Raw genomic sequence first — 13,681 nt, 5'->3', positions numbered from 1 at the left:
CTGCTGCAGCTTTTTTTTTTCTTTTTTTTTTAAAAAATAAAATTGGTTGGCAGTTTTTGCTTATCCTGACTATCTAGTGGGAAATCATTATTTTTGTTTGTATGTTTTTGCTAACTTTGAATAATGAAACCTTATTTTTTTTTTTTACCATCTATTTCTTTGTAAACTTCCTAAAAAGAGACTCTAAAATTGACTATACAATATCTTATTGATTAATAAAATTTATAGTTTTATGCCCTTTTATATAGATTACCTTTTCTTCTTTTTAGATTGTCTTAATTTTTCAAAATTAATAAAGATCTCAGTCTATTACATCTCGTATTAAGGCACTTTCTAATCTACCGACCCTTGGAGCAAAGGGTTAGGCACCTAGTATGAGCCCTCTAATTTTCAATGGCGGAATGTTTGAGCTTTAGCCTCTTTGATAAATAGAAAGTATCATAATGTGTAAAATTATACCAATGGTATAAAAAAAATTATATTAGAATTGAATTTAGCTTAAGAGAAAGCCATGAAATTATGGTATCTTGAAAATGAATGCTTTTGCAAGCATCAAAGAGGGGTCACACTCTTTGCTTTAGGCTCTACAGACAAAGAGGGCCAACACTTTTTGAGTTCTTTAAGTTTGCTTCCCTAAATGTACAAACAAAGGTATAGTACTGATTAAGTTTGGCATCAAGATCATGTACAATAAACAACATAAGCCAAAAGAAAACAAAAAGAGTTCAACTTTTGTGCACTGACTTACGATGTATAATTTTTTCTTATATTATTAGGTTTAACGTTACGTATAACACTATAGTTAAAATATATTGATTTTTTTAACTCAAAAACAAAGAAAAGTCTAGTAACTAAGATTATCTTATAATTTTGTCTTTATATTTCTTTCCAACTAGATATAAAGCTACCTAGTTTGAGCTGTGATTTTCAATAAAATTGGAGTCATATGTCTGTCTGTTTCTTTCTATCACATGAAACTATAGAATATATGAAGTCCTTAATCTTTCTCATGATTAAATTCTCTTTCAAAATTTATGTTTATTTATCACATTCTTATTTCCAAGTAGATAACATCACAGAGCAAGATTCAAGGTATTTTTTCCTCTATTTTTGCAGCTCATGATTTTTACCTGTATTATTTTAAGTGTGTTAAAAAAAATGGGAAACTGATATTGCTTGATGATGAAGTGAAATTGTGTGTGTTGATTTAAAGTTAAGGGTATTCATAGTTTTTATTAAGCTATACTTGTTTCTTTGGAGATCATCATTTGTATAATAAATTAATAAAAACAGGAAAACATGATCATACTCAGAAGCAAAATAAACATGTTGATTTCTCTTCACTTCAAAGCTAAAAACACAACTTTTGCTACAATGAAGTTGTTTTCTTATGGCTTTATCATATAGAAGTAAAGTTCTAAATTCCCATGATAGAGTTGTCAGCATTCTTTCGTCGTGTCGATTTTTCTAATGAGTCTTCTAGTCCTATTAGAGAACTTGTCCTTTTGTTTGTTGTTTTGATAAAATATTGGACTGAGATAAGATTATATGGTCTGACATGGACAGTGAAGATTCATATAGCCGACCTCAACTTGGTTGATATTGATCGATGAAATACGTGGATACGAATATGAGTGAGCTTGGTTCAGAAAGATCAAATCCATGGAACAATATTCACACAAGTTCAGAACCTAGTCCTTCCCAAACACAAGTAAACAGAGAAGGACAATGGAAGAATTTCGGGACATCAATGGATGCTATTTCTTTTGGCTTTGTTGCTACAGCTATACTCATATCCATGTTTCTCATCATGGCCATATTTGAACATCTATTCAAACCTAGCCCTCCTTTCTCTTCGCCTCTAGGTAGTAGACACAGTTCCTTGGAGTTGGGGCCTATTCAGAAACGCGCAAGTTCAGAAACAGTAAGTGTGGAGCATTTTCTTTTTTTTTTGGTTCAAACATCATTCCCTCCACTTGATTTAATCTTAAATGATAATCTTTTGTATGAACAGGTACCAACGCGATATTCATCGGATTATACAGTTATGATGCCAGGACAACAGTATCCTACCTTCATTGCTAAGCCAACTCCATTGGCTTGTCCAAGGGAAGGGGTTTATTGGCCTTCCCATGAACATAGTTTTCCCTTCTCTTAATGATCCTACAAGACTAATTATTGTATTATCATATTTATGAATCCTAATGTGACCATAAAAAAACTTCACCAATTGCAGAATCTAGCACTCTCTTACCATGCTCAGACCTGTAAAATTAGCTGTCGGGCGAAAACTGAAGTTTTGCACATTGGGAAGAAGGGACATTGATTGTTTTTGTGTGACATATTTGGTTTTTTTGCTTTGTATATTGACTGAGTTCCCCTCTTTCTGTATTGTCTTTTCCAATATGTGAGATGTGGGGATGATCTGGGAAGTTCAGTAGGTTGAGTTTTTAGTTTGTTGCTTTGTAGTAAGCTTCTTTTACCATATATTGTTTTACCAGTCTCTTTTGACTATTGAGCTTATGCACTTCTTTCTACTTGTGTCACTTGATGCTAATTCTAGGAAATATGGCTAATGTTTTGTGCATAAATCTGATCTCAATCAAACAATTGTGACTTCCCTAATTGGTTAAACATCATAGTGAGCATAGGAAAGAGGTTCAAAGAGATTTTTTGGAGAAGTGAGAATTATATTACAATCAATATTGTCATGATTTACAGTAAGCGCAAACAAAATCAGAACAAAGATTAGAGACATCTCAAAGTAGAGAACAGTTGCTTCATCCCCTTTTTTGGCACTTCCGCCAGATTTTGTACAACAGGTGTTTCAACATCAAGAAAGCCAGCAACAAACTACACTGCAACTTCTCCCTGTAGCATTTGCATTGTTTTGAGTATGAATAAAAGAGAACCTCTTCTAAATTACTCTGATATTTCATCATCGGGTTGTATTACAGTTAGCAAGGAATATTTGACCCTCACAGAGATCCTTCCTTTCTCAACCATAAGCCTTGCACCTGAAACAACCCAATAACCAGGAGGTTCCTGTGGTCCTCGAGTCATCTCAGTAGTATCGACAAATTTCAAGAGCTTAGGGGCTTGCACAGGAACTGGAGGACCACCAGGGTAAATGGCAGAATTTATGTTCACATCATCTGGCCGCGGAGGTGGCTTCTGAACTGATGTAAAGTGCTGGCTAATGAGAGTTGATATCAGGCCAGATTTGCGAGCCAACCCAGGGGAACCATCCCACTCAGCGTGCTTTACCATAGTAGCTCCCATGACAGTCGAGAAACGGAGTCTCAGAAAGAGGACCTTTTTAAACCCATAATCCCCTAATTCCAATTGTGCTCCAGTAACTATGTTAAGGTCTTCATCAGATTCAACAGGTGCGGTGCAAACGTGAGAAAAGTTCTTCCATTGAACTTTTTCATAGTATTTGCGATCATATGATTCTCGGCGAAAGTTGCCTTTTGGATCATCTTCAAGTTGGAAGACTTTAGGAAGAGATGAAAGATGCTGTAAATGGACGGCTAAGCGGTTACTCCTTCTACCTTCAAGGTACAAACGAAGTCCAGTCACCGGCCTCTTGCCAACATCAACCTGCAAGAATAATATGAATCACATGGACGCCTGGAAAGAAGGTACTAAGCAGACTAATCAACAATTTTTTCCCCTCCTTTTTCTTCCTTTCCTGATCCCGAGCATTTGGTAAAAGACCAAAAGAAGCTAGTGGGAGCTTCCATCTCATGTTGCAAAGTGAACAAAATTAGAAGCTGAAATGGAAGTAAATGGAAACAATCTTCCTAAAGATTGAAAACAGTTAGCTATGCACTCCGAGCTGCTCCTCACCCATAATAATTCACAAGGGCACACATCGTGATTTAGTTCTTGTCTCACATCCTCTGCTAAAAACATTATTTTAACGGATCATGTGTACAAGTACAGCCAAATCCTTACAAAATCCAAAGATGGCATAGTTTGAAGTCAACCTATTTAACATAACCACAAATAGCATGACTTTTGTTTTATATTCCATGAATTGTTGCAAACTAATTGGAGATAATGATGAGAAATTATTTGTTATTAGGAAAGAAGAGGGAGACGAAATTTCATTTGGAAGATTGGAAAAGTATACCCCCAGTTAATTTGGAGTTAGAATTTGGATTGTCCACATTTAACATGGTGCTGCCAGTAGCATAATTAGATTTGTCTGAGAGGAGAAAACTTTATGGAAAAAGATAATAGCTGTTTAGTAAGGAACTTCATAATAGATGGTTATCGGGTGAGGCGACAACCTCTCATGGGGCGAATTTACTTAAGTGATCAAGAGATGGAAGGAAAAGTAAATAGGATACACTTCAGCGAGGATGTAACTGATCCTTTATGAAGGATAACTTTTTAAAAAATGTATTACTTGACAAGGATGACAAGGGACCACATGGGATAGAAGCTTCAGAAAAGACATCTAGGGTTGAAAATTAATAAGGCTGAGGAGTATCTGACGAATACTATGATAGCTAGTAAGGTGAGACTGGAAGACCAGATGATATAGAGAGGGTCGAAACAGAACCCTTGACTGGGATCATATTACATGGAGTTAGTTGAGATGGGAAAAAAGGCGGCTTGGATTAATATATGGAACACCAGTCCCAAAGAAAAACATAGCTTTTCCCTTGGGGTGGTGTTATATGCAATGTTAATGACTTAAGGAAGATGACGGGATTGTTTTGAGTTGGTGCTGCTACACAAGGAGCAGAAGGAGAATATAAACCACCTTTTGCTCCATTGCAGGTCTTCTATAGAAAATTGAGGTGTTAAAATTAAGGGAGCTCACCGGAGTGGTGTTCACATAAAGCCTGGGACCCAGTAAACTGAACTGCAAAGACGGAAAACTTAAATGCCTTCTCTGTGGACCAAGCGGAAGATCACCGAATACTGGTGCCCATTGCCTTGGCAGCTGAAATTCCAAAAACTGGTGAAGCTCTTCAATTGGTGGTTTATCTGCATAAATAGACACACTTCCATATAAAGGTGAAGAATTAAGGACAGAATTTCCAGGTAATTACATAATAAAATATCCCATGCAATTAATACAGTATAAAAAAAAATCTAGCTAAAGGATAGCTGTTTGGACAACATTTGAGTTGAAATTGGGGGAGGGGAAAGAATATTTAAAGTTGGAAGTCAAAAGAAAAAAGTTGTGGAAGTTGAAGTTGTGGACATGAACTTCACTTGGAAAATAAGTTAACGAGAGTCAAAGATTTGTGGCTGAAAGTGAAAAAGGTTTTGCAAGGTTTAAAAAATACTCCAAAATCAGACAACACATTAATTTTTTGAGAAAATGCAAACATATTTGAATCAGCCATCATCTTTTAGACCGATAATTAGCCGGGCTCAGTAGGCACTTCCACTTCTTATTTTGATAAAATCATTAATATTTTAAGAAAATGTAAACGTAAAGGTGCAAAATACAGGAACTTAACAGGCCCTCCTCCACCTTATATTTTGCCCAAAACTACTAATTGTAAGAGGTTCAAAATTAGCATGAACTCAACAGGCCCTCCTCCATCCTATTGTTTGCCCATAATATATGTTGCTCAGACTCTTCAAAATTGACAATAGGTGCATGTCGGATCCTCCAAAACTAGTGTATTTTTGGAGGATCCAACACAGGTGCAGCGACATTTTTGGACAGTCTGAGCACCATAACTATTAAATGGAAATGTTACATTTAGCAATGTGCATTGTACATGGAAGCCTAAAACTTACATCACACACAAGATAGAAGCAAGAAAATTAACAAATAATATGCTCTAACTTACAGCGTAAGTACAGATTTATAGCATGACTTAAAAATCCACTTCCTGAGATGCCATTCAACAGTGAAGTTATAGGAATGAAGGACATTGAGATCACATCAGGCTCCTGATCAACACTTTGTAACCACTGATTATGCATCAGGCCTCTGCTATCACTTCCACCTCTCCTCTTGCAAATACAAACAGTATCCTGCAATTTCAGTAGCCAATGGGCAAGTTGACAAACTTGTTTCAGAACTCTAAAGTGCACAAAATTTTACAGACCTGATGAAAATTCTATACCACCTACCTCCTTATGTGCATATGAACCTGATATATTGGGATCGGCAAACCTCAGTCGGTGCTCCCTGATTTCAAACTGAGGCAACATTATCAAATCAGAGACAGAGACAATAGATTCATAATAATTGTGACGTAATAAATAATAATATGTCATGATTTTTTTCTCTATTAATCTAATGGTTATGACAAAAGACGTTATTTAGAACTTGACAATAAGGATTTCAACTAATATCCAATTGTAAGACAAATGAGCTACAGAGTAAATCCATCTGCAGATATTGATTGACATTGTCTATGCGGCCATAGAAGATCTTACAAGCCTTTCTGATTCAGCAAATATTGCAGAGATTTTTAAAATAACATTTCAAGGAGAGAGAAAGGACTTTGCAAAATAACCGAGAATAAGGAAGGTTGGAAATTATGACCATTCAAGCAATAGCAATGACTGATGACACATAAAGACCCTAAATTGTTTCGGTCAGATTCACTTCCGAGTCATAAAGGTATAAGAGAAATAGAAAAACATAAACTTCACATTATCTTGTTTCTGAATCCAAAAGGATTGATACATCCATCAATCTGGCCTTCACAATCCCTTTCTTAAAATAGAAAATCTAATTAGTGCACAGGCTCCAAAAGCTTCACGTAAGAAAATAACTCATGTTTTTGTGAGTGTTTGTCATAGTTATGGAAATTGGAGGGTCAGATGATATCCTTTACCTTCTCATTCTGATGTGTCTGCTGCGATTCTACTCCTCCTTGTTCATTTGCACCTGAAAACCTCTTATCTGCCATTGTCTTCAAACGTTTTTGCACGTCAGCGGGCAGAAGCGATGAGGAGTGCTGTTGTTTCATATATATTACATCTTTTCCCCCCATCTTTATACCAACAATTACATGAGTACCAAATTTTTCAATAAACCTGGAGAATGAACATAACTTCAGAACTAGTATGACAAAGTCCTAATAGACTAGAACTTTACAGTAAACAATGTGTGGCTTGTAATTGACCAGTTTATAAGTAAATTGAAGGTGGATACCAGATAGTCTCCTAACAAGCAGTTGCTTTAAAGCCCAGAATTCAAGTTTGTAACTTGGAGAGCTCTAAGATTCTGATCAACTAAAATGCCTCGCGTAAATAAAAAGGAATATGCAAAAAACTCAAAAGACATTGACGTACAGTTATTATTTGAGGTATCAAGCAGTTGCATCAAAGCCCTCTTACTCAATTTGTAACTTGGAGAGCTCTATGGTTCTGATCAACTAGAATGCCTCAAGTAAATAAAAAAGAACTTCACATAAAACTTGAAGGACGTTGACATACAGTTACTATTTGAGGTGTCATTAACTGTTTACTTTCCTTTCTCTTCTCTCATATAAAAAGGAAACAAAATGGTCAAAAAGTTGATTAGACAGTAAGGGAAGTAAAAGTGAGAGCCACATAGAGTATGGATCTAAAGTTGTTTTTAAAATTGGACCTCCTTCAGACAATGAAGACTATCTTGAAATACGAAGGAAAAAAATGTCAATGTTTAAGAGTTCCAAATACGCAACAAATATTACCTTGCTAGTGCCGCAGGATCCCATGTTGATGGAACTTCCTTTTTAACATAATCACACAGCACCATTTGAGATTTTTCTAGAGCAACAGAGTACAACGTGATGAACACACCATCAAAAGCAAGGGTTTTAGTGTATGCAGCATCCTTCTGCCAAGAACCAGAAAACTCGAACATAGTATTGAAGAGCCCTGAAGGAATTTTACCATTCACGGATACTTCCTGATTGAACTGCTCTGACATCTGCAGGTAAAAGAGTAACTCTTAGATTGACACAAAAACACGATGGGAAAATTTGCAGAGAATTGCTACTCTGACCAACTTAATAATCAACAGCAGAGTAGAGATTACAAGTATATGCACAAAGGTGAATTATATTCTCATATATGTTTTCGGCTATCTCTTCGTAGTGATTAAGGAACAAAAACCCAATAACATGGAGATAGTATCATTCTTCCTAGTTCGTACGTAAGGAATTTTACATTAATATATTTCTAACTCTTAATATAGAAAACAGTTGGCATCATAAAATACAGATGAAAGAACACCATCCAAGCGCTACGGCAACCAGAAAAGATTCTAACCTCTCCATATTGAAGCAAATAACATTAGCAAAATGATATCACTATATATGTAGCAACATAAGACCCAATGACCAAAGACAAGTAGAAACAAAGATACCTGCTGGAAAGAAAGAACATCAGAGCCAAACCGTGTGTGTTCTCCTTTATCACATTTGATAGATTTTGACACATTAGGTATTGAAATTCCACCAGGAAGCACAACCTCCCCACTCTCATTTTCATCAATTTCAATTAAACGACTATTATCTGGATGACCTTTACAATACTTGAGCCTCAAATCCAATGATATATCATATCCACATCCTATAGACTGAATCGCAACCTTAGCTGCTTCAGCAGCAGATAACTTCAACGCCATTTGTCACAACATCCTTCTTCTATCAAAAAACGACTTCAAGTTACAGAAATGTTCAACCTATAAATGAACCATGTAAAAGAAAAAGCCCCTGCGTGTTCCTAGACTAGTCAAAATACAGCTGTAACTAACTGAAAGTTTCGGAACTTGAAGTATCAATCTAGAAATTTGAAAAATTTTATCGAGGATACTCGTTTTGCACCAAATCAACTACACAGTGAAACCCTAGAATCACGCAAGTACTCGAAAAACCTCCGTCATGAATCGGCGAGCATTTCAGTCTAGTACGGACTCGAAACCCTAGCTGAGGTGTGTATCGAAATGGAGAGTTGGAGATCCGAAGATTTGGTATTTGACTTTGAAGTGAAGCTCAGATCTAGAGAAGAGCTTTGAAGACGACGGCGATGAATTTTCAGAAGACGATTTTGAGGTTAATGCGCTTGATATGGAAACTCTGTATTTTAATGTTTTTAACTCTTTTTAGGATTATTGCTTTTTCTATGATAATGGAGATTTTAACAGTGACAGGAGTTGGGTGACGACGTCAACGGAGTTGACTAACATTTTGCGGTCTAAATACAGCCAATCACCGAAAGAAACGTGTCTGGACTGGTACTCTTCCCAACAAAAGAGGGAAATTTATTTTTGCAATTTGGATTGTAGTGAATTACGAGCGAGTGTTTTTGGTTCGATTTGAATTAGTTATTGAATTAAAATTAAATTAAATTAATTAGTTTTTTAAATTTTAAAAATCAAATTAAATGAAAAAGTAATTGTTTTTTTGGTTCTTTCAATTTAAAAGTAATAAAATTTTTGGAAGATGGCATAAAATCCACTTAAAGTATTGAAAATGGTACAAAATTACTCTCCATCTACCTATTGACTCTAAAATACTCTTGTCATCCACTTTTTGGTTCAAAATTAACCACTTATTTAATGATTTCAAATTTAAATTATCTAAATATTTTTTAAATACTTGGCGCTAAACTATTTGTTATAATTTAACTTATGTATAATTTATAAATCAATCCACTACTCACCCAATACTAATTATACCCCTCCAAATTAATAAACCCGTCACATTATTAATGCTACAACAGAAAAGTTACTGTCAATTGAGTGTTTTTTAAAAAATTGAGGTGAAAATATCATACATTCAAGTTTCTAAATAAAAATTATAGATAAACTCAAAAGTCTGACTATGTTCATCTTAATTATTCTTACTTCTTAGTTATGTGATGTTACTTCATAGGTAAATTTTTTTCAAAATAATATATTAAAGGTTTTAAAACAAATCATAAATATTTATAAAATTATATTATTAAAAAAAAGTGCATGAATTAATTTGGGATGTATTACTCTCAATCTTGAAAGAAAATCCTATTGAAATTTCCTCCTAAATAAGCGGCTCAACCTAAATTTAATTGGGGCTTCTATTCGGACTAGAATAATTTTGAATGTCATTTTCAGGAATCTATAATTTCATCGTGCTTTAGTAGTGTTTATGGCGATTTTGATATTATAATTAGATTATTAATTGGGTGGGGTTTAGTTAGTAATGAGTGCGTAGTAGGTTGGTTTATAAATTATATAAATAAATTAAATTATAACCAATAGTTGCACGCCAAGTATTTTGAAAAATATTTAAAGAGTTTAATTTTAAAACAATTAAATAAGTGGTCAATTTTGAACCCAAATGTGGATGACAATGGTATTTTAGAGTCAATAGATATATGAGAAGGGCATTTTAGAGCCAATAGGTGGATGAATGGTAATTTTGCACCATTTTCAATACTTTAAGTGCATTGAGGACATATGTGTCTAGATCGATACACAAACACCTAATACATGAACAATCACATGAAAGAAAATGTCGGTTAAATAAGCAATTAAGCAATACTAAAGTTATAAATATACGAGTTGGGAACCAAAATAAGCCACAAAAATATAAAAGTAACCAAAATAAGCCAATATTTTAGTAAGTAACTAAAATAAGCTTAGTGGAAGAAAAAGTTCCACTATATCCAATAGTTTAAACGTTTTCCGTTAGTTTCATAACGTTTATTTTTAATATATAACGGAACTTTTTCTTACACTTTATAAAGTGGAGTTTTTTCTTCCACTTTATAAAGTGAAACTTTTTATTACACTTTATAAGAAGAATATTTTTCACGTCTTGAAGAAGCTTTTACAGTGTTGTCATATAAATTATAATTGATTTGATATGTCATTAAAACAGAAAAAAAATTTCATTATGTATTTTTATTATTTTATTCTGAAAAATCTATTTAAAGACGTTTATGCATAGTTGATAGCATGTACAACATAAAGTCTTCTATATTTGTTCATTTCAATCTAAAAAAAATATCTTCTACACCTAAAGTTAAAGTTTCAATCTATTGGGATGGCGAAATTATACATGACGGAAATACCATTTATTATAATTGTCCTCCCAAACACAATGCTAAATATCCAATAAATGTCCGATATCATAAATTTATTTCATCAATTTATAAAAGAATGGGTATAAACAGTACGATTATAATTTGATTATAGCCGAAAAATACCCTACTTCATTTTTATCACAAGGACAAGTAAATTTTAGAGAGTGAATTATATATAATGACGAATCGTTGACTAACTTTTTAAGGGTTCCAAATGACTATATAGATCAAAACAAGTCAACAATACTTGGAATCTATGTTAGGAAGAAGCCTAAGATTAGTCAACAACGTTCTCATTTATCGATCGATGTTCATCCCTAATTAGAAAATCATAATAGCATTGATGGATTTCCGATAACTCAATCTACTGATTTTCCTAAAATGACTCATTATCAAAATACTCTTACCGGCCGATATGATTTTGATTTAAACAAAACTATCAATGATAGTGATCGGTAATGCTCAATTATTATATTTCAATTATTGTTTGTTGATTTTGTCAATTATTTATTAATTTATATTATTTATTATTCTTACTATTATATATTTTGTAGCGGTTTACCTCAGCAAGATAGGAATATTGCTCCAAGTTATGGACTAAATAATTATTTTGGTCAGTCCTCACACTTTGAAATGACGAAAAATGTTGAGACATCCTCAAATTTTCATGTCTCGCCTACTTTTGATGCAGATGATTATCGCTATGTCTAACACTTATTTTTTAAAGTGAATTTTTGATGCAGATGACCATCTTCAAAGTGATTTTTTTTGGAAGCCATGAAAAGAAAAAGAAGAGAAGGTGAAGGTGAAGATGAAAAGGTAACTTTTTATAAAGTGGAAGAAAATCTTCCACTTTATAAAGTGGAATAAAAAGTTCCACTTTATAAAGTGGAAGAAAAAGTTTCGTTATATATTAAAAATAAACGTTATGACAGTAACGAAAAACGTTTAGAAAATTGGATATAGTGGAACTTTTTCTTCCACTAAGCTTATTTTAGTTACTTACTAAAATAGTGACTTATTTTAGTTACTTTTATATTTTTGTGGCTTATTTTGGTTTCCAACTCTAAATATACGAACAAAGTGATGCAATTAAGAGAAAGTGTGACTATCTTATACAACGAGGTCAGTAAGTAAATAGTTTTCCCTTCGTCCTTTTTTACTTGTCTATTTTTGAATTGAGACACATATTAAGAAAATAATTAATGACGTAGTGATTTTATCATTTTATCCCTATTAATTATGAAATGGATGAAAAGTTTTATATTTTTCAAAGTAATTAGTCATTTAATTGAGGGTATGATAGGTGAAAAAAATTGTCCTTTCTTGATTTGTCAATATTGACAAGTAATTAGAAACAACTATAAAAAGAAAAGTAGACAAAAAGTAAAAAGAAACGGAAGGAGTACTAATATAATGAACTTGGACTTGGACTTAGGATTGTAATAGTTTGGCTAAAGTTTAAGTGTTGAACGAGAAAATGGTTGAATTAAAGACTTAAGTTAATTGAAATTTAACAAAAGTATTTTTTTTATGAATAACAGATAAATAATTATGAAATTTATATATCTAATTTATCGATTTGGTTATTTTATAGTAAAAAAATAATATCAATTTTCAAAATTTAATACCAAACAAAATCAAATATCAATTTTTGTAATCAGTTTGATTCGTATTGCGGTCCGATTAGATTTTTTAATCACAATTATGAATAACCCTAGTGACCATAACTTCATAATTATTGGAGACGCTAAAATTGTCGTAAATGATACTCCCTTAACTCGTTCAAGTTTATTTTGACACTAATAACTATTGAAGTCTAGTATTGAAGTGAGGAGCTCGCTAACTAAATGAATTTTACTTTCAATACTATTTTTTTTTTCTCTTTGCTATTATTTCATTTGAATTGCTCACCGAATAATTAACACTCAATCACTCACATCTCTGTTATTTCAATGATTTTACTAAAGTCTAGTAGCACATTCCTAAACTTATGACTACGACATTAAAGAAGTGGAAGCTAGCTTGTTGAATGAATTCCTTAAAAGAATCAGTGTGTTAGAGTGAGAAAATAAAATACGAAAGAAGTCGTGAAAAATATATATCTTTGCGAAATAACTTTGACGAGAAGAAAAAAAAAGGCATTAAGAGCATTCCCCTTAAAAGAAGAAAGAAGATAATTAAATGATATCACTCATATGAATAATGGTAGTTATTTTAATATTGAAAATTAATATTTAATATTAATAATAAATTAATTTTTATTTTTTAAAAAGAGAAAATACATTATAATCCCATTCAACTATAATATTTTTTTTAAAAAAAGATATCAAACTTTGAAAAGATCCTAATACCCACTTAATTCCTATGTTTAAAAAAGAATAACCTCTTTTCCTTATCATTCTGTTTAAGAAAGAATGACTCCTTTCATTTTTAATAACAACTTTCCATGTGACATATTTAAGGCCACAAGATTAAAGGTCAATTTTGTACATTTGACCTAACTTTAATTTAAAACCACGTGATCAAAAGTTTTTTTACTTTCTTAAACTCTGTATCAATTCAAACTAGATTATTCTTTGTGAAACGGAGGGGAGTACTTTTATTCAAGGTGGATTTATTATTCCCTTATGAT

General features: G+C 32.9%; 2 protein-coding genes across 2 annotated transcripts; one reads left to right on the top strand and one right to left on the bottom strand.

The window, feature by feature from the left end:
* The first annotated feature begins 253 nt into the window (after positions 1-253).
* Positions 254-2,551, top strand: LOC107002327. Its single transcript, XM_015200305.2, has 3 exons — positions 254-1,092; positions 1,567-1,924; positions 2,015-2,551. The coding sequence occupies exons 2-3, from the start codon at positions 1,610-1,612 to the stop codon at positions 2,156-2,158; spliced, it is 459 nt and encodes a 152-aa protein (XP_015055791.1). The 5' UTR covers positions 254-1,092; positions 1,567-1,609; the 3' UTR covers positions 2,159-2,551.
* A 124-nt stretch (positions 2,552-2,675) lies between these two features.
* On the bottom strand, positions 2,676-9,101 carry LOC107002310 (MACPF domain-containing protein At4g24290). The gene is made up of 7 exons (XM_015200282.2): positions 8,345-9,101; positions 7,668-7,906; positions 6,825-7,026; positions 6,112-6,180; positions 5,826-6,012; positions 4,838-5,004; positions 2,676-3,603 (listed from the first exon to the last, which is right to left on the bottom strand). The coding sequence occupies exons 1-7, from the start codon at positions 8,603-8,605 to the stop codon at positions 2,923-2,925; spliced, it is 1,806 nt and encodes a 601-aa protein (XP_015055768.1). The 5' UTR covers positions 8,606-9,101; the 3' UTR covers positions 2,676-2,922.
* Positions 9,102-13,681: the final 4,580 nt, after the last annotated feature.

The sequence above is a fragment of the Solanum pennellii genome, chromosome 1 (genome assembly GCF_001406875.1).
Source record: "Solanum pennellii chromosome 1, SPENNV200".
NCBI lineage: Eukaryota > Viridiplantae > Streptophyta > Magnoliopsida > Solanales > Solanaceae > Solanum > Solanum pennellii.
The sequence above is the reverse complement of the archived record's forward strand: the minus strand, read 5'-3'. Positions and strand labels throughout refer to the sequence as shown.